The following is a 25,739-nucleotide window of genomic DNA, read 5'->3' as shown; positions in this document are numbered from 1 at the left end:
AAGGTTTACAAACATATGTGGGAAAGGAGTCCTTTATTTAGCATCTGCTAAATAAGAATAAATGAAAATGTAAAATATCGACATCTTATGATCCTTTAAAAACTCTCCGCTGTGTTGAGCCTATTTAACTGCACACAATTACAGCCCTTAAATTGTTTTTAATATCCGGGTGAAGCACTAGAGAATGAGAAGCCAGCTTGGCAAATTGACCAGAATGTTTATCAGCAATATTACAATAATAAAATACTGGCTCATCAGGCAAAGACTAAACCACATGAATTAAGGCAGGCTGATGTCACCCGATATCTCATTATAGCTCTTAAAGGCACCCAGAGCCAGCCTTAAAGGGATGGCTTACAGAGACCCTGCTGGCCCAGTCAAACATTTGACTTATAACCATTCGGTGGCACTGTCTACAGGACAGGCAGTGCCATTACAGCCGGGAGGGTAAAAGGCTGGGGCACAGACACAGTCTGGCAGATTCCATCAGCCGGCTGTGGGCCGCATGGTTCTGGGTCATGAGGCAGGGTCACGCAGAGTTCACGTGTGCTTCAGGCTGGGGAACAGGCCAGGCCAGGTGAATTATTAACAGATCTGGTTAAATTAAACAACATTCTAGCTGCAATACTGACAGAAAAACGAGCAATAGAGAAGACGTTTCTCTAAAAAGGTACTTACACCCCTTAAGAGTTTAGACAGCATGTCTTATATATCTCATATGTTATTGATCCCAGGAGGATAGATTATTATTATTTTAAAATAACATTTTTATTATTTAAATAATCGTTTTACCAATTCATCTTATCTTGCACTTTCAGCTTCATGACTTTCGAATGACAGGATTAGTTAAATCAACAGAATATAATAAAGTAGTTTCTCAATCCGGTTCTTGGGGACCCACAGCCGGTCCACTTTTTTGCTCCCTCCCAGCTCCCAGTATAGAGCAAAAACGCGGACTGTCTGGCATGGAGCTCGGAGGGAGCAAAAACATGGACCGACCGTGGGTCCCTGAGGACCGGATTGGGAAACACTGTAATAAAGGATATTTAATGAAAAATTCGACACCAGCTGACAGCAGGTGCCACCGGCAGTGAGGCGGAAAATCCTGAAACCAAGACGAGCACATCAGGCAGCAGCAGGCGAACCGAAGCACCCCCCTGGTTAAAAAAGGCAGGAAGGCCTGCTGACTGCAGTAATCAAAAACCACGATCAGAACAGCTTCTGTACAGCCCGCCTCTGCACATAACAGGAGCCCTTCAGGGGGCTTTTTACTCGCTCAGGTGGCTTCATTAAAGCCACAACGATGACCAGCAGAATCACATCACATCAAGACACATGACTTCAGACATGGCAGCGAAATACATAGATGTGCTTCGTGGCACATCAACAACTACCAGACTCCACTAGTGGTTCCACAGCTGCAGACCAGCTTGTTGGCACCCTTAAGGCCTGGTTGACACAGCTAGGATATGAGCTAACTGCCAGCTGGTCCCATTAACTCGCCAGTTCAGGTCAACGTGAGCCTTGTCACATGTCACTGCAGGCAACCAGCGAAGATCCATCATGAACGAGAGCCAGCCCAACGTGTCCCTTGAACATGTGACCCACCGTGGCGTGCGAGATGGTGAGGATGCCTCCCTTGACAGAACATCTCCTCCGCTGCCAGACCTTCCGCAGACTGGGGGGGGGGGAGAGACAAAACCGGGATGTCAGAGTGGAACAGGGACACAGAGATGCAGGGAAATAGGTGGCTTATTTATAGACCCCAAACTTTACAGAGGAAAAGCTGTCAAATGGCTTTCCATCCGAGAGTAATCCAAGGACAAAAAGCAAAAACAGAAGTATCGCCTACTTTCGTGTTCTGAAGCTACCAACTCAAACTGAAAATGATGTGTATGAGTCATTTCAGAACTGCAGCAACATTTGAAGTCTAGAAATGAAAATTCCATGATTATGAAATGGACCATATTCTACTAACAGGCGACTAACATACAATTTTAAAGACGACTTGACAAAATCTATTCAAGTCTGAGGCCTGCGGCAGTAACTCTGGAATACACGAAATTCTGCACTTCACCCCCCCCCTACACTCTAATCCCCATTTCGTTAAGACGGCTGGCCTTTAGATATTGCCATTGATTTCCCAGTAGCCAGAGATTGACTTACAAATCAGACCACCGTTACCCACAATGCACCGGTGAGGACATTTATGAAATTGGCTATGGCAGCACTTTGCGGCTCCAACCATTAAGACGATAAGACAGGAGTGCAAGCGTCATCGGTCACAAAAAGGGCCCCAACGCGCTAGCAGAGCCGATGCGGCTGAGGGAGCCCACGAGCTATCATCCATTATCTCTTAGAAAACCGCAAGTTCTTGCTTATTCTGGTATCAGGTTTTTATCACACACACTAAGTACTGCACTCAAAGACACCAATGTCCACTATAGAACCAAAGGTATGTGGAGACCAGCTTGTCCAACATTTCATTTCGAAACAAGGGCATTAATATAGAGTTGGTCGGCCTGTTGTTGCTATAACAGCCTTTACTCTTCTGGGAAGGGTTTCCATTAGATGCTGGACCATCGCTGGTGTGATTTCAGACATTCAGGTTGGCTGTTGATACTGACTTATCAGGTCCCTGCCTGTGAGCTTGTGGCTGACCGCGTTGTAACTGACCTCGCTCCCATACATCTTGACATTCACAGTCAGTTCTCAGCACAGCTAACCATGGCAGCTTTACCGGGGCAGAAATGTGGCAAACAGTGCCAGGAAAATGGCATCTTATGATGGTGCCAAGTGGAAAGTCAGTAACCTGTTCTGTACAATGACCCATTCTGCTGCTAATCTTTGTAGCAGGAGATTCCATGACTGCCTGCTCTCCACAGTTAGCTGGATCCCTGTCCATGGCTGCCCCTGTCCTACCAGTGTGGGACCAGCATGCGTGTGGAGCAGAGAGGTCCACCTACCCATCACTTTTCTTCATCAGGTAGCCCTTCTTCTCGCTGCCAAACTCCTTGTTCCCCTGGAGCTGGTGCATGCTGTAACCACCCTGCTTACTCTGCGAGTCCTGCAGGAAGACAGCCAGGAGAAGCAGTGGGAACAGACATGAAACCCTGCATCATGCTCATATAGGATACAGCCGACAATTTACCTATCATTACATTCTACGTTTATTACTCATTTTGCTCCTGAGAGACATGAGCTGGTTAATGGGCCAGTCTAAGTTATAAGTATCAAAAGCTCAAAGACAGCCATATCAGGACACAGGCTGGAACTAACTCCAAAGCCGCGTTGACCAGTCCAGTGGTACCTGCCACCCTATAGGACAGAAGCTTAGGTGTGACTAGATCCTGTTCTTTTCTTGCGATGACTGTTTATTTCGCTTTCTTGACAATGCCAACCAAATGAAAACACAGCGTCAAACGCTTCAAAGACCTCTCTACTCCGAACACAGCCCCAGGAACACACAAGCAAGGAGAAATACAGAGTAATCATGTGAAACACCTGTAGGCACGCTGATCTTCTGCAGGATAATAAATATGATTCACAGCCACTCAGAGGCAAAAGGCATCTCAGTTATGTTAGTACAAAGCAAGGCTTCTGTTCTATTGAGCATTTGCCCTGCTGTCCATGTGTAGGCATACAGTACTGCCCAAAAGTCAAAGAAAATGATGTTTAAATAATCTTTATGCTGGTATGAAACTGTCTTTCAAAGTATGTCAGCTTAGCCTTTTAAAAACTTCTCCTAAAGTCACCCCGGTATTTGCAGTAACAATCCAATACATCCATGCTTTTGTTCACTCAGCCTCTAGCTTACAATGCTGTTTTTTTACTCAATAACTGAGCAAATGACTAAGTTAATTAAGTGAGCTGATTGTGAATTTTAAGGAATACATGGAATGGCTGGGGTGGCCTTGAGGAGAGGTTTGGAACCATCCAGCATGATATCAGTAAGTTTTTGGAGGATCAGAAGAAATGTTGGTTATTTTTCTTTTCATTTTCACATAGACTCTCTTTTTTCTGAGTAAATACACACTTATTACCTAAAGAAACATTTTCTTTGCCTGCCTATGACTTTTGCACAATACTATACCAAACACATCTGAGTGAGTCACAAGCACAGAACATGCATCGAGTGTGTAGCACTTACTCTCCTGGACTTCAGTCAGGAAAAGGACAGCAAGTAACAAAGAGAGCACAATTTAAAAATGCAGATAAACAAAGATTAATTAGCACAAAAGACACAAAAGAAGCTTAGGATATCTTTCAGAGATTAATGCCTAATTACGCTCATTTATGCCAACTTCATACCAAGCTAGCAAGCGGTTCATTAGACGATAACTATTTCTTACAAGTTACGAGTTAGAAGTTAGAGTTAGAAGCCTAGCTAGTTAACCAGGTAGGACACATAGCTGAATTATTTGTAAGTATTTAAAATACAGAACATGGCTCGGTAGATAATTTATAGATTACAGTGAATGCAAAATCTAAACAATGTATGGCTCAACATCCAAGAATTCTAAAGCAAAATTTATCTTTATCTGTGGTGACTGTATTTCAAACTCAAACTGTGAACAAGGTGAAGATAACGGTGTTCCTTAGAAAACTTAAACACCTAAGTAGGGCACTTCAACAACATATCAACATAAATCCAGGGGGCGTGTCCAAAATAAGACGTTTATGGGAAGAAACTATTGTAGCCCCTATTGTAGCATGTGTCCTACACTGCAAGTAGATGCCAATACAGGATGTTCATCCCAAAGGAAGAGAAACTTTGCCTGTCTCACTTCCAACAAAACACAGGTGGTCCAACCCAGAACCACCCTTTTTGAGAGCTGACATAAAGAACAGAGACTAATGTGTTCTCGTCATACTCTAAAATTGTCTACATACTGTCACTGCCCGATGAAAAATGTTTGTACGCTTCTTGAGGATTGTGACTTTTTACTATAGTTAGAATATGCCCAAACTCCTCTGTCTACTGAGAGCGTTTGACATCTCTCATTGACCAACAAAAACATTTTTATGGAGTCATTCATTTAACTGGTATTTATTTTTATACTGGCTAGCATTTGTATTCATAACTGTCGCTTGTAAGGATAACTTTACATTACTAATTTTAACAATGTTGATAGCTAGACAGCTAGCTAATTAACATCAGATATCTTGTTTATACCAACAAGGCACGTAAATCCATTAAAAACATTAAACTGTTCACTGATGACTGTGTAAAGACAGGTTTCTATTTGTGGTATTAAGGGTGTCTCACTACATTGTTTTAGGTTTATTTTGTAAATTACTTCCTGAAAAAACAAATTTTTTCCCCACAGTTGAAATAATGGACTTTTGGAGATACATGTTTTTCATTTGGCCAGCGACGACATCTGAACAGCCCAAGGCGTGTACAACTGAACCAACGTGCTTAAAGACAAACCAGCACCTAGGTGAAATCTCAGACTGCAGACACTCAAATAACAATGGATTTCAGAAAATCCATTTCCCAAAACACGTCTTTGAAGACCTTCTCCCCCAGCAAGACGTGTCCCCCAGCACTGAGCTCACTTCTTTGTCCTTGTCTACTTCTATTCTACAGAATAACCAACTTCTGATGGAAACCACATGGCAAACACAGCTTTCCGGTTTATACAAACTCATCCGGCAGGAGCTGGGCTCGACTCTAAAGGTTGCCTTTTATTCCTGAAGAACCCCATTTAACTGTGGAATTGGGCCCCCAAATGGCTTCCTGAAACCCTGAGAAACTCTGAGACTTACCTCCTTCTGGTCCAGCTGCAGGGAGGATTTGATCAGGTCTCGCAGAGCCGTGAGCTGCTTCTTCTCCTCGTCCTGTGTCTGCTTTATCTGAGGGTCCAACATGGCAGCTTTACTCGTGAGTTAATCTCTTGACTTCCAGGCTTACATGGAGCAACTGTAGCACAGGGAAGAGCCTCGAACATCTGCTGCGGACCCTTTCAGACGTGTGGTAGGGTGTTCGCTCGGAGGCACTTTCTTAGGTACACATGCTGCCCTCTTGCCCCCCTGGCAAATTTTATCATCAGGGACTAGAAGAAGGTTTTTTATCAGAGCCAGTGGACCTTGGTTTTCTGTTGCTGCTGGAATTTGGACTTCTGGGAAAAGTAGTTTGGCAACACTTTACTTAAAGCAGTAATCATAATGTTATACATACCTTCATAATGCATAATAATGCTTTCATAAAGTATTCTAAATATGACAATATTTATAAAAAAGAATAACACATTAGAGCAATGTTTATCGTGCACTTTGAATGCCCAATGAAGCTGTCATCTATGATGAACTATAGATACCTTCATAATGCATTATGTTGGTCAGTTTAAGCCATTATAACGCATTATGAAGGTATTTATAGTGCATTGCACATGGGTGCTTTAAATAAAAGTGATAGTTTTAGACAAAGCACGCTTGTACATTTATGGATTTATAACACGTTAAATAGAAAGTTCTTGTGTGCAAGTTTTAATGTGGACCTGTTCCAAGCTCTGGTGGGCTTTGGTAACCTTTGTTCAATATGCAGTGTTTGCAAATAATTACAGCAGATTGGCTCACATGCGTGTCAGTCATGCTGAAATGGGCCAATCTGCTGCACTGTACCCTGCAGCATGGCCACAGTACAGCTGAGTTTGCCCACATCACAATTAAAAATAGCCCCAGAGTATACAGTATGCGTGGGCGAGCTCTAGGTGTGCTGGCAGCTCGCTGGCAGTCAACAGCACCCTGCCACCCGCAGATGCATGCGTGCGCACATGAACCGGGAGAGCATGCAGCAGAAACGAGGGGGAATGAAAGAACATCGGCAGTTTCTGTGCGAATCGATCAGACATCCCCACCCCCGGTGCCAAGCAATGCTGACGTCACTGAGGGTCTGTAGAAGCGGATCCGTGCAGAGCCAGCCACTTACGTTGTAGAGGTCTGCAGAAAGCTTCTCTATATACTGCTTCAGCTTGTCCGCAGTCTTCAAGCCGTCTTGGAAAAAGCTGAAATAGAATTTCGACAATTGGACATGTCAATGAGCCGCTGGCCGCTAATCTGAGCAACGCTAACAAGCTACATTAGTAAACAGTCAACAGTAAACCTCACAGAAGGCTTGTTATCTATGATATTATAGGATATATACATTGCCTTTTATTGGTGATGTTTTATGACATATTACCTGTTATCTATCTATGATGCTATCTACACCTATGATCCATGCAAAGCACATCTGTAACATATTTTTGCCCATGACGTTTTTGCACTCAAGTTGTCTCCTGCACCAAGATGTTCAAACAGAAATCCATCTCTGCTCATCTACTGGAGCCTGCTGACTGCAGGCATATTTAGTCCCAGTCAGAGTGCAGCCAGGGCTATGGGTGCGAATCCCCACCTGCCACTCTGGGTCCCAGGCAGAACCAGTGAGCAGTGTTATTCCTTTATTATCAGTTCCCTGGATCATCCACGGCACTTTGACAAGAAACTCTATAATGTGGCAGCAGAGACAGGACCGGAGTGGAGCCTCGGAGACCCAAACGGTCAGCTCTGGGGCAGGAGGCCATCCCAGTCTGTTGCCCCTTCCCCCCCACTCCACTCCACTCCACTCACCACACTTATGTTTTTTGGTCAAGTATCAGATGGAGTTCTGCCCCTCCACCCCTCCAAAATAAATAATAAAGTTCATTACATACCTCTCTTTCCCCAGCCAAGCCCTACAAATACACCCTTGTACACGCACACACACACACACACACACACACACACAGACACACACACATTTGTACTCATATCTTTGTGGGGACTGTCCATTCACTCCTATGGGGAAAAATGACAACCTTACCCGCTACCCAGCCCAACCTTTAACAATAAGCTACCAAACTAAATTTTGTTATTTTATGTAAAACTGAGTTTCCCGTGGTGGGGTCTGAAAAAATGGTCCCCACAATAACAAATTTTTATCACACTGCAGGGACATTTGGTCCCCGCAATATAATATATACAAGCAAGCACAAGAAGGTTGAATCGATAATACAAACACACACACACAGACACGGACACACACAGACACACACAGACACACACAGACACACACAGACACACACACACACACACAGACACACACAGACACACACGCGACCCCTGCTGCGAATCATTATCTGTGCGTAAATCCCTTGGGCTGCTGGATCTGCTTGTGTAACCACAGCTAAATATGTGTCAGCAATCTCCCACCCAGGGAATGTAGTGAGGCAGCTTTCTCTGGGGGCAGAAGGTCACAGTGACATGAGCCGAGCTCCCAGCGAGGTCAGAGTGCTACGGAGTCAGTCTGCACTACAAATTAAACAGATATACAGTAACATGGCTATCGTGGGCCCCCCGCCGGCCCCCACCAGCCCCCGCATTAACTGTTTTGTCTGCATCAGTTCTCAGTATCAGAAATCAGACTTTTGCAAGTTGCACCGTACTGAGCAGTGAGTAAGAAACTGATGGCGGATTAAGGGTGCGTGTTCCTCAGGGGGGGCTTTCGCTTTCCAGCCCCCTTTCTCTGACGGGAGCTAGAATAATTACAGCAATGCATCTTGCATTAAGGTGCCACTGATGCACTGTCCACAGATCCACTTTAGAGCAGCATCGGGCCACACTTCTCTAACATCACCCCCACGCAATGAACTTTATCTGAAGAACTGCTGCACAACTCCGCTCTTATTTAATTAACCAGCTTCCCCAGAGAAGACATTATCTTCACACCAATGGGCCAGCAGCCGTACAGAATGAACCTGCAGTACCAACAAGAGACCCCCCCCCCACCCCTGCCTCCCCAACCACATTCCCAGTGCGGTCATTCATCGGTAGAATTGCTTCATCGAAACTGCTGAGACCACAGCTATGGCAACAAAGGTGGGACAATTAACATAATAATGCCTTAGCAACTGCAGCCAATACAGGCGCAAGCTGAAAGCTGATTGGCCCCCGGAATTCCCCCCTCCCCTGTTACTCACTGAATCAGAACATACGTATTATAGGCTAATGATAAGGTTGCCCCTTTCTGTATGAATTATGGCCCCTTTAATGCTTCTCACCTTAAAAAAATCTTAGAACCGCCCCTTTTTTCACCCAAGCAAAGAGACTGCCTTTTATTGTTTTTAAACTCACTTAAAGCTTCATATAATGGTATCAGTTATATAAGCAGCTCGCACTCCTAATTAATGCTACTTATACGTCTTACTAGTGTAACATTAAAATAATGAATACAGCTGTGAGATTTACTGGCACCAGCTAGGCTTGTATCATGAGCCTTGTATCATGAGCCTGGATTACATCAGATTTGCTGAACAAAAAACTGAGGCGGGATGAGGTCCAGGTTCAAGCCCAGAGGCCATTACTGGTTCTGCCATCGAGCGTTCAGTGACACGGTAGCTGGGGACCTCGCAGGACAGACGATACGCTCGACGCATGACACTTACTTGCACTGTGCGTGGTAATACTTGATAAGGTTCTGGAGAAGATCCACTCCTTTCTTGGTCTTGATCTCATTCACTTTGATCAGGTACTGTGGGGGGGAGGATGGCCCAGCGTTAAAACAGTAAAATGATACTATACTGAGGGCAGAAGTTAGTATGGCATTTAGAGACACATGTGCAAGGAAAAAATTCCTATTCAAGTCCCAGGAGAGGCCGCTGCTAATGTACCTTGCAGCAGAGTACTTAATCACAGCCAGCAGAGTAAAAAAAAAAGAAAAGAAATAAATAGTTAAAACAGGCGATAAATGGGTAAAAAGCTTATTCCTTCTGGATAAAGAAACTGATGATGATGATGGTGGTTAATGATATAAGGAGAATCATGTGTGAGAAAGCCACATCCGGGAAGAGTTAGGACATCCTGCATGCTCAGGCCCACAGACTGACTGGCACCCACAGCTGTCAGAGAGCGGGTTCCTGTTTACCGGAACTGCCCCCTGAACGGGCTGTTTATAGCCTGGTCCAGGAAGCAGTCTGCAGCCGCTCCTTCCAAAGCTCCAGGTCACAGTGAGGTCATGGTCCTTAACGGGCCTTCGGTGTTAATGGGTTATCACTGATTAATCAAGACCTGAGCCAGGAGCTCCCTTATATGTCATTGTAGTGTGCATCACCACTGATGCTGGGAAAGAGCCCCCAACAGGACGAGGTAAACGGCCCAAAGATCAGGCACTTGGAGGCTCAAGAGTACTATCACTGAATGTTAGAGACATATAGGGCACAGGACAGGAGATTGGGCACACACACAATCACTGGGCACACACACAATCACTGGGCACACACAATCACTGGGCAGTCGAAGTCCAGGGCTGCATTTCCCAAAACCTTTGTAGTGCTACAATCATCATAACTTCAGAGAGGAAGAGAGAGAATTTAATATGACGGTTCTTGGGCAGATTAGGTCTCTGAGATAAGCCCCTTATGCCTCGCGGTCTTAACAACGTCACTGAATGTATATTTCAAAAATTACAAAGACGGAATACATTCAGTTTTGGGATTTTTCTACACGCAATATAAATTTTGCAACAAGCTGTTAAAAATGCCTCCCCTATCCCAGTATGTCATCAATAATCAATCAGAGTCTGGCCTCATTATAAAAGGGTCATAGCTAGAGGCTACTTCACGCTGGAATCAGCAAGGGGGGAGCCCCAGAAATATCAGTCACCCCGAAGATGCATGATGGATGAATCTGGCGGCCACAGAGTTCCGGAAAACTCTGAAAGACTGTCCTACAGACGCAAATAGAGCTTATTTCAAAAATAAAACCGGCACAGTGGTGTCAGAATTCAGTGACGCAGGCTGTGTGCATAACCACCGCTGCCTCTCGCCCACGTTAATGCCGAAAAATTGCTGCCCAAACTCGAGGCTCGGAGGGGGGGGGCGCATCCGTATTTCACTGGATGTTAAAGACCCCGCACTCTGCTGAAAGCAGTGCCACTAGCAGAAACTACACCACCATGGAAGTGTCTATGAACATCCCGCAATGTGTATGATGCAATATTAGCTACGTTATCGATGCAACGGAGACCGACAGAAGTTTATGAGCAAGTGTTTCCACTCTGAGATGTCGTCTCATTCACTGATTGCTGCCGTTTCATCCTGAGAGCCTCTGACGGGGAGGGCTTCATCATCACAGGGGGGTGTCCTCGGCCCACCACCGAGTTCTCTATAATGCCTATTTAATTCAGCTTCAAGGAATCATCACTCTTGCTGTGAGGATCATCGATTCAACCTTCTTCTGCTTGCTGTCTATTGCCATTCAGAGCCATTCGTTTTTTTCTTCTTGTTTAGATTTTAGTAGGGGCGGGGGCAAGTGGCACTCAATGACGAGTGCGGTCGACTCGCTCCTCTCAGGGCTGGGCTTCTCAGCAGAGACCTGCAGCACAGACCGATCTGCTACATCTTACATGTTGCTGACTGAATGGTATGAATAAATTAAAATTAGGATGCACTTTATTGATCCCAGGTGGAAAATCCTATGTACTGATGTATAAAAAGCAAATAAAGAACCCTGAATAAGTATTTCTCAACCCAATCCATGGGGACCCCCAGACAGTACATATTTTTGCTCCCTCCCAGCTCACAGCACACCGGCACCAGGTATTCAGCACCAAGTAAAATGCAGAAGCCATATTTACAATGTCTTTTCAGGCTGAACATGTTTGCTGAAGACTTGATGTACTACTATCATTACTCAACATACTCAAGGGTTCAACACCACAGCCAGCTTGGGAGTGCATCAGTTACACAATTCCAGGTCCTTGGATACTAAACCACTAAACATCAACAATATACATCTACCACATCCAAAGGGTGTGATGCATGGATAGATGCAGGTATCACAGAGATATATATCGTTCACTTTCGGTGAGTAACGTGATGCCAAATCCCAACACACAAAATTCCAGTCCTCACTAGAGACTGAAATCCTCCACTATCACGCTACAAACCTTAAGTCACGCAGAATTCCAATCAGCAGGAGGCGATAGATTTTGTGTCTCAAATAATGAAGTCATCGAGGCTTCTAAGAAGCAGTGTTGAGTAACAGTTACACGATCCGTCAGAAGCCCACTGACCTCACACATCTGTAGCTGAAAGAGTCGCCTCTCCTTCTCCATCTCCTCAGCGATCTCCGCCCCCGTGATCTCCGTGCGGATCATTCCGTGCTGCTTGGCGTGTTCCCTCTTCTCCTTCTCGATCTTTGTGCTGGACACATGAAAAATAGGATGGGGGAGGTCTTACTAAGGTCATCAGCATCCACTCTATTTACATATTCAAACATCTCTCGGGTTATATGTTGAAGGACCACAAGAACAACTACGAAAATAATAAAAACGTGATAAAACTGAAATGGTCCATAACAGAAAAGGCAGCTGATCATGGATTTCAGACACAGGAAACGGTAATTAAATATACAAAAGGATTTTTGGAGAGTGAAGCACTTCTGATGAATCAAGTTGAGAGCAGCCAGGATTTGAAGAAGCTCTGCTAATCAGCATAAGCAGCAAGCGCCGGTTATTCCGTCACTGAAGAGGGGTTCCACTCATCTGCATTTCAACTACAACTAAAGCATCTAAAAGCCTTAAGATTGGAGGCTACGCCCTCATCTGCTGTAGGCATGCAAGACAAGTGTACAGACAGAGTCAGCACCAGTAACAGAGGCGAAATGCTAACTAGTTTTGAGACCTGGTGTCACTGTCTCACTGTGGTACAGCATTCTCAGCATTCCTCTATGTGAACGAATGCTAAAAACGTGCCAGGAAGGAGTCATATCTGGCTGCAGGATAATATGCCACACGTAGAGATCTTCTCTGTCCAGAGGGCGGCATCATCCCAACCTCCTCGGTAAATCACACCGGTTTGGAAGAAACCAGACTCCGCAGGAATGACGTTCACAAGTTCTCAGGTCACCAGACTGGTGTCGCATGATCACCCAGGGGGTGAAGGAAATGGTTAAGGACTCCTGACCTTGTTTACGTATAGCATCTTGGAAAAATTCAATTCAGTTCAATTCAATTTTATTTGTATTGCACATCTTCAAAACATCATTGCCCAAAGCCCCCAGTGGGCAAGCCAGAGGTGACAGTGGCAAGGAATAGCTCCCGAGAAAGAAGCAGCTTTGGGTGGGAAGGACGTCACAGGCAGGAGGGCCGGCAGGCCGGAAGGACGTCACAGGCAGGAGGGCCGGCAGGCCGGAAGGACGTCACAGGCAGGAGGGCAGGCAGGCGGGGAGGACGTCACAGGCAGGAAGGACGTCACAGGCAGGAAGGCCGGCAGGCGGGGAAGGACGTCACAGGCAGGAGGGCCGGCAGGCCGGAAGGACGTCACAGGCAGGAAGGACGTCACAGGCAGGAGGGCCGGTAGGCCGGAAGGACGTCACAGGCAGGAAGGACGTCACAGGCAGGAGGGCCGGTAGGCCGGAAGGACGTCACAGGCAACTCCCTACACCTCTGTCACTTTATTTTTCTAAGATTGTTCATTTTAAACACACAGAAATGCCCTCACAATTTACAAAAAATTTAATACGTAAATGAGGTCTAAAAAGTGCTCAAATATGCTGTAAATGCAATCTAGAATTTTTTCAGCTGCAGCACATCACCTAAAAAAGTCCCCCCCCCCTCCCCATGACTTCACATTATGGTACAGAGAGAGTAAAAAACCAAAGGCAATCAGCACCCTTGTGAGCAGGGGGCAGTCCACTGAACTCAAGTTGAAAAGGCTGCTCGCCCTGAACATCAATGAGGAAGAGAAGTGCTCTGCAAGACCCCAATGAGGTCAAACTGAACTCTGAATTCCAGAAGTCAAATGCATCGATGGTCTCCAAGACCATTCCACAAAATGGCAGGGTAGCAAGCAAGTGACCCTCACCAAAATAAGTCTTATCCTTTCAAGAGCTTCCTCCAGAAGATGCTGTATATGAGGCAGAACAAACATGGTCTGCGGAGACCAAAGAGGCTTGTTTTGGCTGGGAGATTATGGCCCTGTGGCACCAATGGAACACGGCACCACAGCCAGGTGACGCCACACCAGCATACGGCAGGGAGAAGGAGAACAGCAATCAGACAAGGAGATGAATACAGGCTGACAGTACAGAGGAATCCTGGACCGAATCCGGTGCCCCACTGCCAGAAAACGACCCGGGGAAAAGGAGGCTCGTCTGTCAGCAGGACGAGGATCCAAAGCGTGCAGCCAGAGTGACACCCAAGAGGCCCAAATGGAGAACAAAGGCATGTCCTTCAGTGGCCCAATCAGAGCGCTGACCTTAAAACCCTCAGCAATACTGCAGGGATGAATGGGCAAATAGGACAACAGGCCAAGCTGACTAAGACCATTGGTTGAGGCTCCTTGGAGTACTGACCCAGAAGGACACACACGTAAGACATAAGGGTAATTCAGTTTATACACTTCTGTTTCTTTTTTTTTTGGGGGGGGGGGGGGAAGGGGATTCTGTTTTTTTTGGTGATTTTGTGTAGACTCACATGCTAAAGTTATCAATGCAGCAAATCAAATGTTGACTCTTCTTACCGAAGTCACATAACTCAGGTACATCATTCTCTGTCCAGTATCCAGCAGTCAGCCCTCTATAATCATTAAGCTGTGAAGTCATATCTAAGGACCGGCAACATGCCAAGGCAGGGCGGCATGACCATCATCGCAGAAGGGGGATGAATAAACCGGTTGGGTGGTTTTGCCCACCACCCCAGCCAAAGATGCTCTCAGACTCCCGCAATCATGAAGCGCAGATGTCAACAAAATAGACATGGACTTACAACTTGGCCTCATAGTCCTTCCAGGCTTTGTCAAAAGGCTTCTTCAAGTCCTAAAAGGAAAAAGCAACAGAAATAAACAAACTGCACTGCTCGTCTGCAGTGTATCACACACTGAATAAATAATGCAAAAAAAGCCAAAGTGATTAATAATGAGGTCTGAATGTGGATATAAAATGAAGTCTTGCTACATAGAAAACAGGTTTCAGTCATTGCCAAGATCAACAATTAACTTGGAGGATATGAGTAATATGAGGATAAAAAATAGATTTTGTGATTTGATAACGTGTTCCTTTTATAGTTTACAATGTACACCAGTGTTAAATACAGGTGCATCAGACTATGCCAAATGCTCATGGCATTCATATGCAGTAATTTAATAGCTATTTACAGTTAACAAGCTGAACAACTCAGAACAGCATAACGACTAACTTCACTGCTGCTGCTGGTATGAATCACTGATACATCTTGGTGAGTCTGACCCATGCCGTCAGCAAAGACCATGTCATTGATCGCTCAGCACAACGCCTGATATCAGTAGACACAATCACTCTCGGTCTGACAGGCATGTCAATCGAGGTGCCCGTTTGCCTGAGTTATGGAGCCTCGCCGCCTGCGTGAGTCACATGACAGCCCAACCAATCAAAAGCTACCTATTATTTTTATATGTTTGACTATGACATTTTACATTTACATTCTTTTATTTAGCAGGTGCTTTTATCCTATTATGGCCAAGGGCCTTGCTCAGGGGCCCAAAGGTGACATCACTCTGCTGGCCCTGGGATTTGAGCTGATAACCTTCTGCTCTCAGCCTCAGTAAACCGACCGCATTGAGCCACTCACCGCTAAAAATCTATCAAATGAAAAAAGCATTAAATAGATACGCTAATAAAATTCATATATGCATTAGCTACGATAATCCATTAAAACATATTTATAAATATGTATAATATATAATTAGTGCGCATAAACACAGAACAGAGCTGGAAGTTTATGGGGAAATTCCAGGCCCATGAGATTCACAGGAGGAGGAACAAGCAGAGCCTGACTTACCCCTTTGACCCCTTTGAGGTCTCCTTTCAACAGGGAGTCCAGGGTGAAGATGACATTGTGGCTGAGAGACTGGAGCTGCAGGACGACATGGAGGTTGAGGATGACAATGCAGTAAAATCAATACGGTCAGAACAAAATGACGAGGACAGCACTGTGGTGGGGGGGGGGGAGGGGGGGGGATGTCCACGCAGAGAGGACTCAGGGTCTAAGGAGGAAGAACAGGGTCTCTCAGGCCATAAGCCCCCAGCAGGTTCTGCTTCAGCCAGAATGGGGTAACGGAGTCATTTCAGCCAGCAGGCAGCCTTGGGGTTTTCTTAAATGTTGGAGTCAATCTACAAATGTACAGGCAAGAACGCAGAAGTGCAGAAAACCTCAAAGTGACATGGAAAACTAATCATCCTCCCAGATGTGGTCACAGGGTGTTAAATCTGACCTCTGTCTGAATCCTGCACCCCCCCCCCCCCCCCCACAGTTTCCTGCAGAACACCTGTTTCATCCTCGAACCCGCACCGCTCCGGTCCCCAGAGACAGCATCCGTCCACCAAGAGAAACGTGAAGGCAGAAGCAGAACCATCAGCCGTGACGGATGTCTGGGTCTGAGCCGAACGGACTGACTGTCTCACGTGTGTGAGCTGGCAGACAGACGCTGCATGCTGATTGGACGGCTCTGATACTCTATACTAGGGGCTCCCAGCTGCTGGTCCAGGGGTCAGTACAGTATCCTACTGGGCTGTGGAACACTGGGGGTTTTGCAGAGGGGTTGGATAATTTGATGATAATCTATATCTTTCTTTTTCCTTTCTGCTCTGCTCACATCTCCACCAGCAACCCCCCCCACCAAAAAAAAAAAAAAACCAGGTGGTTTGACCAGTCTGTGAAACTGATGACGTAAAATCACTCCGTTCTAAAGGTTGGAAACTCCTACTCTACATCACACAGAAACCGTTATAATATATTAATAATGATAATTAGCGCACTTAATGAACACCAACTGACACTGTAGAGTTTGCTCTCTTGCTTTAATATAGTATATGAATAGTGTAGTTAGGTTTTGCATTTAACTACAATGTGAGCCTGAGCTGGAGATTTGAGTCTTTAGCTCCACATGCTAATCCTCTTGCCTGGCGTCTCTGAGTGGCATTTGCTGTGAACATGGTCCAGGTCAGGTTTCGTTAGCACGTTAGTGCTGAGGCGAAGGTGACGCTCCCAGTGAGCAAGATTTTCAATTTTTAATGTACGTCTAGGCAGGCTGAAATAAACACCTCCACAGAGTTTCGACTGTAGGGAAATATACACACAGAACAAAAGGAAGGGGGGGGCTTGGCATGCGATCCAGATGTCCTGCAAGAAAGATGACGACCTGGAATGGGTGAGCGGCCGTCGACCCGCCACAGGGATCTCAGCCATCTGGGAGTTATAAGCCTGCATTCATGGGCATCTCTGTTTACCGTGGAACGGCCAATCCCAGAGTGCTGGGATTTTTTAAGGCGGGGGGCATAAACGGGGCCATAATTCATACAGAGGGGCTAACCTTATTGTTGGTTAATGACATGTTTTGAACCAGTGAGTGACAGGGGAGGGACCACTCTGCGGACCAATCAGCTTTAAACTGCAGCCAATGCCTCTGCGGACCAATCAGCTTTAAGCTGCGGCCAGTGCCTCTGCGGACCAATCAGCTTTAAGCTGCGGCCAGTGCCTCCGTAGGCCCCCGCTGCCCCTGCTGCTGATGAGCACATCCGACCACCTGTCTCTGTCCACTCCACCCAAAATACAGACAGTTCAACAGTTCAAAAGTAGGATATCAAACCAAGCCGTTTTCACCAAAAGAAATTCCGATATGAAGATTTTCCACAAATAGCACTGGCTACCCTGGTATAGTAAACTTGATGGCACAAAGCTGCTGTAACAGTATAAAAAGTGCAGTGGCTGTTTATTTCTTTAACCACTGTTTATAGACCTTTAAATCACATTTATCGTTATTAAACTGTAATGTATATTAAAACATCATTTAACAGCATCAAAAAACAGGCTTGATGTTTTGCACTCCAAAAAAAACACACCACTGTGTTTCCCAGGTCTGTGTTCATTTTCCGTGCTTTTCGTTCAAGGTCACCTTCAAATGTCTCTAAGATCATTATGCTTTGGCTAACTGCAGCTAAAATGCAACTGTGAGTGCCCTCAATCTGCCTTTTAGTTTCCCTCCTGGTAAAAGCCATACAGGATAATCCATACAGCCACCCCCGAGAGCCAACCCGGTAATCTTTAAATAAGGTGCGAGCTCGTATTTCCTGACAGAGCAGTTATTACTGCACAGCGGAGTCCCTGGGCTCTCATTGTCAGGCTGGGCTTCAGGATGCTCTCGCAGGCATTTTGTGAGACAGCCCAGAGTCAAGGCCCTTCTCACTTTTCCACTACCATTCATTACGCTCTTCTTGGTTTTCAGTCACTGACACATAAGATGCAGACTTTTCCAGTCAGGACTTGGACATTAATTATTACTATTATGGGTGTTTTATACTTGTCACACAACTGTGTTACGCTTTGAGTATGTAGGGAACTGTAGGCCTGTTTTATACTGCCAAACAGAAGGTCCTGGTTAGAGGAGGTCAGAAGGAGGTCAGACAGAACAGGCTGGAGATTCCTCTTTGTCCAACAGTAGCCCCTAACCCTCCAGCAGGGGGCATCATTATCAGGTGTTCAAATCACCTCGACCAGCTCCTCTCTATCTCCTCCTCCAAAGCCTTATGGATCATCAAACTCCTCACTCTACTTTAAAATAAAATAAAAAAAAAAAAACACACACCTCAGCTACTTGTGCCAACAATCTCAATCGTCTGGTTTTCACCCAGAGGTCTCTGCCACAACAACGTCACAAGCTGACCGTGACACAAGATTCCGCCACAGCATTACGCACAGCGACCTCAGATCCACATATAAACAGAGATCGAATAGCCTCTATATAGGGGGGGGGGGGAGAGGTGGGGGGCAGTGCTGCTGTGAGCTGGCCTGTCTGTGGTAAAGCACATTTCACACCGTCTTCCAAAGCAAACAGAGGTGAACTTCCAGACGTCCAAAAAATACCTCCAGCAAGAATGCTTAGATCTAACCCTTCCTGACCACAAGCCCAGTTGATACTCAACACCATACAGTATCATGGTTCTAGTGCCCATTGGATGTTGTGTGACACGTAGTAATGAGATTCCTAACCTCACCTCTGGAAGTACGTTATTGTTGAAAGGACCTGTTGACGTCCGTCATTGCTAATGAGCAAAGTTGGCATAGTCGTCCTCACCCAGGTCTTACTGTATGAGACGGGTCTTGGCCTACAGTCAAGGCAGAGGCTCTGCTGCTGGGACGTCCCCCTTCCATTGCAGTGGGAGACCTCAGCAGACAACAGAGCTCTCCAAGCTATTATAAGTGCTCCCAAATTTCAGAATGGAGCTCATGCCTTGAATGGATCTAAGAGACGTTTGGACACCAGCCTCGGCGAGCTGGAATGCCAGCAAAGTACCAAAAATCCCATGAAACGCTCCCAGGGCTTTCTGACGCTCAGCTCAAACAATGGTGACATTTTCCACTGCCAGTGACCTGTAACATGCAAAGGTTTGATTGTTTCTGCATAGAAGAAAAAGGGAAGACAGCAAGACAAAGGGGTTCCACTTCGACTGTGTTTTTATACTTAGTAGGCAAATAAATCCACAAGGTTATATTTATTATAAAGTTCCACTTAGATAGGCAAGACTGGTGCTCAACATGAAAATAAACCTGACACATGAGTTCCATCCATCCACCTTCCACCTGCTTATCCTGGACAGGGCTGGGGAACACCCTGGACAGGATACCAGTGCATCACAGGGCTCAAACAAACAAACTCACTAAGAGACATTTTTGGGCTGTGAAAGGAAACCAGCAGAACAGGGGGGAGAACATGCAACCCCCCCCACACACACACACACACACACACACACGGGTGGGATTCCAGCCCCCAGCCTTGGAGGTGTGAGGTGGCACTGATTCACCGTGCCACCTGGTATGAAAATGTCGTTAAATATGAAACCGAAGTTTAAATGTGTTACTCACACTACCGATTTACGTGTGTTCTTGCCAACTGGCTTCATTAGTAGCGTGACAGAATCAGGATTAGTTTAAAATGTGACAGAAAATACAACAGTGACAACTCAAAGCTTTCAGCATTCTTGACGTGTCTGTAGTAACAACATTAAAGAGACAGCTACTCTCAACCTTTCTTCAACCTCTGAATGAAATCCAAGAACCAGGCTCTATGCAGACCTCGGCGATGGCAAAAATGAGGAAAGGGGGCATTTTTATGGGGAACCAGGGTCTCCTCACCAGGTTCTTGAGCAGTGCAGACAGCTCCTTGGTCAGTGTGGAGAACTTGACGAACGCCGTTCCCAGGTCGGGGTTGTCCCGGCTGATGAAGTTGCTACCGAACTTGTCCAGTGCCTGTGCATAGTTTTCCTCGTTCTGGACATGATCTGTGTGAGGAAGAGGATCGGTGGCTGCGGTAAATCAGGGGTAATCAATGCACCACTTTCAACCCGAATACAACACAGCACTTAAATAGGTTTTACAACACATAAGCAAGTCTGACCGTCCACCCTAAAATTGTACCTTTGGCAACAGCGGAGGGGGTTGTTGGCTTGGCTCCACAGAAACCCTTAACACCCACCCAACTCCCCAAAAGGCTCCTATTTAATTTCTACTATGTCCGTAAAAACACGGAGCACCAAAGAGTAGGTCTCATGCTCTTTTAACGACCATCTGGTGTATCTTGTCACGAAAGAAAGACTTGAAACCATCAAAACACCGAAATCGTATCAGGAAAACCAGAGAGAGTCTCCTTTGCAAAGGTCATTGAAAAGACATAACAATACTTTCAGCACACAGCAACCATTTTGGAGACAAAATAAATGTTTTAACAAGAAACCTTTAGGTTCAGAAGAGCAAAGGGGCCACAGACACACATGATCATAATTACAGTGACATGCTTTGGAGCTGAATACCAGCCAACTTTACAGAGTAATGCAGCCTTAAGCCCTGCCACCACGTCCGGGTACTTCTGAGCCGATGAAACTACATTTGTGTAGAGCTGATCGCTGAATTTGAGCAACAATATTACAGAATCTTAATAAAATCCTACTGATGAAGATACGTATTACATCTTACAACCACCAGATGGACCCTTTCAAACAAAGCACTAACCGTTTCTGTTAATCATCACTGGTACAAAAACAGGACAAACCCACTTGAAATGCTTCAAAGCGGAGATCATATGTATATCCCCAGGTTCGGTCACCTGATCTTCTTGATCAATATTATCAGCAGGGGGAGCATGAGCCATAAATTTTAGCGGCATGTTTGGAAGCAAGTTGGTTCCCTTATGTATGAAGTGAGAGCCGTTATTTCAGTCGCAATGTACTCTTCATTTTCACCACTATTTTCACCACGAGTTACTGAGTGCCCTTCATGCATAATGTCAAACAGAGCAAACAGTGGAAACAAAGAGCCCGAGTGCTCAGCCTCCCAGAACACCGGAAACGAACGGCATCCCACAACAAAACAGGTCTAGCGAGGAAGCGCGGCGGATAGCTTTACTTTTTCCATCCCTGGAGGAGCAGGAACAGACGGCGACACTAACAAAGTTACACAATGAACCTGGGAGGCCCGATTCAGAGGGGAAGGGGAGACAAAGAACAACAACCTGCCTGCAGCAGCCCCCCCCCCCCCCCCAGGCCCGGCAGGGACAGGCCCTACCGCTCCACAGACCATAAAGTTCGTGGCCGCCCACTCAGGAAAGCCCATAATTCCTCCCGGGAGTCCCGGCAGTCCATGGCAGCCGGCCCGGTCCTCGCTGCCGCGATCTCTGAAGCCAGCCACTTGAAAGAGGCTCACGCCACCAGACGCTACCGGGGTCAATTCAGCCTCAGTGTCGGGCCTCTTCTTAAGCAAACGTTCCCCGAGCAGCTAGCCACAACTGACCCAGGACACCCCGTACCGCAACAGAGACAGACGGAGTCTGATGATAACCCACTCAACATTTTTCATCAAAATCTGCCACTTGTTGGGATGAAGAGTCCTCCATAAGGTGATATTCTGACCACTCTGGATGCTATTCGCAGCGTTTTTACCATGGAGATAATTCTGTAATATGAATATAATATAGAGTAATCTGGATATTTGTTGTACAGTGTGGTGACTTTTCATACTCATTCAACTCATTCACAAACGTGAGCAAGTATGCGTAGCAAAAAGACTGACGCCATTTAGCATATCGGCCATCAAACCTTTAAGTTATGTCTTTTTATATTAGGGGTGTCATTTAAACATGCCAAACTCCAAATAAGTGCCTGAACCTAATAAATTAGGGTTAGGCGAGACCATGCGTCAGGACTATAATCGGCTTAATCGACTGGTAACTCAAACGCTGGTACCCAGACCAAGCAAATCACAGGTAGGAGGAATAAAAGACTAGAAACACAAGCACAGTATTTTCTCAGTAACTTTAAAGGGTCTTTCACAGTAAATACAGTTTTACTACTTATGTCAGTTTCAGCTTCACTGTCGTCAGCAGTTATGTAATTGCCCAGCAGTGTCAACAGTATGATGCACAGTATGATGTGTTGGGCTGAATAAAACCATCAAAGCTGTCTTGCAGGCTGAGACCTCTTAAGAAGAGATGCCACCCATCCCATATCATACAAGTTTGCCTGGCATTGAATAATAAGATGCTGTATATTCAGACCGTACCCCCCTTTTCTCCCCTGGGATATTTCACTGTCAGCGATGTAGCTACCTCACTTCTAAGCAGTGAATGAGCTGATGAAATCCTTTGTTCTCCAATACAGATTATGGCTGATTGTCCAATGCAATCACCTCCATTACACTGATTACATTTAAATATCGGCCAGCGACATCAACCAAGACTGACACAGGATGGGTCCAGAAATCTTTATTTTTAAAGATATCGATATGTTAACCAATATATTCTGCATCACTACTAATAATTCAAATTAAAAAAATGTAAATGATGAGTTTACTAAAATAAATGAAAAGTGTGTTTGATTGCATTACCAACATTTTGCTGCTGTATTTTCTGAGGTGTTGTGACACAGCGGAGAGCAATCTTTATATAAAATATATATTGGGATTTTATACTGTAAAATGGAGAACAGTGTCTGGGAACATTGCAGCAGCACAGTTACTTTAGGGAACAATGTTTACAGCATTCAGCTGGAAGGGAAGAATCTCACAATGACAGCGTGCACCTGTGACGATGAGCCGCTTTATGTAACAGAGAGGGGGGGGGGGTGCTAGGAGCCACTCAGAAACAAATATACACCCCCTGATTGAGAGTGAGAGGGTACATCAACCCAGGTAACACAGGCAGCTGTGGACCACACAGACACCCCCGCTGTAACGTCCGCAGGAAGTGAGAAGCTCACCTTGGCCTGAATTGTAGATCGCTTTGACTGATTTCTTCACCTTCTGCAAAGCGGTCCGGTCCTGATCCAGAGCCTGGGAACACAGAGGAGGGGATTTTGAAACCTCAAAATACAACTTACCTATGGAAATACAACAGTACAATGTGACAGTCAGTGTTGAGATCTGGTTTATAAAATGAAGAAAAAAAAGTCTGCAATAGTCCCTGTACCCAATAGCTGTCTAGCTTTAGCGGAATGTTCTGCGATGTCTTCCCTCTAACCAAACCCTTTAACTATTCCACACATCATCAGGGCCAAAGACTGCCTTCATCTGGGCCATCTCTACATGGCATTTTGCTGCTGGTCACGAGTCTTAATGGAAGAGAACTAACAGAAATGCACTGTTCCATTCCCAGCTAGTTCTAAGACAATTAAACACTTCTTTCTTCCTTGTTGAACAGTATCAGTAAGATGTTAGCATTGCCCCCTTGAGATGACAACAGGAGTTTTTGTTTCACTCGGTCTACTAACACAGGGAACTAAAACTGTTATGTCCCTTTATAATGTTGTTCAAGTCTTTAATGCATCGGGGTGACTATGGTGGGTAAGACACTATATTAGAACAGAGGTTGTCAAATATATATTGTTAAAAGCAGAATAAATATTCCACAATTTTCTTTCCACTAACACTTCTAAATGTAACTGGCATTTGTACATCTCAGGAATTAAGCTTTTTTCATTCTATTTATCTGAGAAACATTTGGATGCTCCGATGTTTGAGTCCATAATGCTAAAGTAATTAGCATGTTAACTCGGCCAGCGCTGTAACCAATGGATCACTGATTATAATGCAACTAATCCAGCCTAGTTCAGCCCGGAGCTCACACTTTAGACTTGGTTTGGTGTCACTGTACTGCACATCCTGGTACATGTGGGAATCCACCATGAAAATCTGTAGTATTTTTACATAACGCTTCTGTAACCCTTTCAGCTGCAGCATACGACTGTGACGCACCCCACCACAGACAGACACGCTGCATGACTCATCTAGCTGGAGATTATAGATAAACACAGCGTAGCACTTCTAGGTTGTACTCATTATCACACAGCCTATGAATCAAAATGTAATAAATCGCCTAATGAAGTCTAATCAAAGGGGAAAAAAAAAACAACAGATGAGCCAAGCTTTTCATTTTCCTCATGTTTCCGTGATTAGACCATGGAATAACTAAGAATTACCCACCAGTAATAGGAACAACTTGCCAAACAAATTTAATTGCCTAGCAAAGTGACTTAAAAACAACACATGAAACTACACTCAAAACAGCACAACAGGTTCAAGAGAAAAAGAAATTCTCTTACCCTCCAAAATTAAATGAACGTTAAATGTTTCATTCTCTTAAGATATGTTATACATGTTCTATTACGTTCATAGAAGCCAAGGTACCACTTTACAATAAGACTGCCCTTATAAATGGTTTATGAATGGAATCAGGTTATTAATTAGTTTTAACATTTTGTGAATCATTAACAGATAATTACAAAAATATAAATGGTAACATTATAATTGGCGTATGGAGCCTTATTGTAAAGTGGCACTTAAGCCAAGAAGAGAGAAACTTCCTTTTTAAGATTGCGGTTTAAAACCTTCCCACTGCTTAAACTAGCTACCAGATTCAGAATCCATTACAACCGTAGGATTCTGTTACCATGACAACAGCTCGGCCATAACTTATCGATGCGGCCAAGGAGATGCTTTTTCGGTTGCAGTTCTTGACGCGACGGGAGCCCCCGGCTGGCAGCAGGGCCAGGGAAAGCGATGACATCGACCCCGAGCATAACGATGAAGCCATCAGTCCCTAAGCAGAGCGACTGAGGGGGGCCCCCACATCCCCCAGCGTGGCGGCAGAACGACGCGCACACATGCGGAGGGACAATCTGGCAGCGACAAAGCAGGTGGCTACGAGCCAAATCCTACTGATCGGGATAAGCGGTCAGAAGGACAGCCGGACACTGACATCAGGGATAAACAGGGATATGCCCCTTACGGAAAATAAAAATTATATTTAAAAAAAATCAAATCCAGCTAACTTACATACAGTAAATTCCATTTCAGCTAACAAATATATTGTATATATTCTTTCTAGCTAATAGTCTGTGAACTATTTATGACCTCACATGTTTAACCATCAATGACTCCCAAACATATAATGTGCATAATTCTCTGAATTTAGCTTCAGAAGCCTGTAATCAGACCCAAGCCAGAACTCGCCGCAGCTTGTGAAATACGACGGCTTTGCATTTGCGTTCCCTGCAACATAGCTGCGCATAAACACCCCGGCTGACAGCTAATCCACGGGGGAAATCAACGCCGGGCATCTGCTGAATGAATGGGGGTGGGGGGGGGGGGGCACCCCTGTCAGACCTGGGGGGGCGGGGGCCTGACGTGAGGGGTGTCA

General features: G+C 45.3%; 1 protein-coding gene across 4 annotated transcripts in view; it reads right to left on the bottom strand.

Moving 5' to 3' along the window:
* Window positions 1-25,739, bottom strand: part of asap1b (ArfGAP with SH3 domain, ankyrin repeat and PH domain 1b) — a 93,355-nt gene that overhangs the window by 26,169 nt on the left and 41,447 nt on the right. For all 4 annotated transcript variants that reach the window (XM_072711477.1, XM_072711481.1, XM_072711491.1 and 1 more), the window contains 10 exons: window positions 23,302-23,374; window positions 20,189-20,334; window positions 15,839-15,913; window positions 14,789-14,838; window positions 12,095-12,224; window positions 9,468-9,553; window positions 6,935-7,010; window positions 5,773-5,859; window positions 2,967-3,067; window positions 1,609-1,678 (listed from right to left, as the gene is read on the bottom strand). In XM_072711477.1, the coding sequence (XP_072567578.1) occupies window positions 1,609-1,678; window positions 2,967-3,067; window positions 5,773-5,859; window positions 6,935-7,010; window positions 9,468-9,553; window positions 12,095-12,224; window positions 14,789-14,838; window positions 15,839-15,913; window positions 20,189-20,334; window positions 23,302-23,374 (894 nt within the window). The remainder of the gene's footprint in view (window positions 1-1,608; window positions 1,679-2,966; window positions 3,068-5,772; window positions 5,860-6,934; window positions 7,011-9,467; window positions 9,554-12,094; window positions 12,225-14,788; window positions 14,839-15,838; window positions 15,914-20,188; window positions 20,335-23,301; window positions 23,375-25,739) is intronic.

The sequence above is a fragment of the Paramormyrops kingsleyae genome, chromosome 1 (genome assembly GCF_048594095.1).
Source record: "Paramormyrops kingsleyae isolate MSU_618 chromosome 1, PKINGS_0.4, whole genome shotgun sequence".
Classification (NCBI taxonomy): Eukaryota; Metazoa; Chordata; class Actinopteri; order Osteoglossiformes; family Mormyridae; genus Paramormyrops; species Paramormyrops kingsleyae.
The sequence above is the reverse complement of the archived record's forward strand: the minus strand, read 5'-3'. Positions and strand labels throughout refer to the sequence as shown.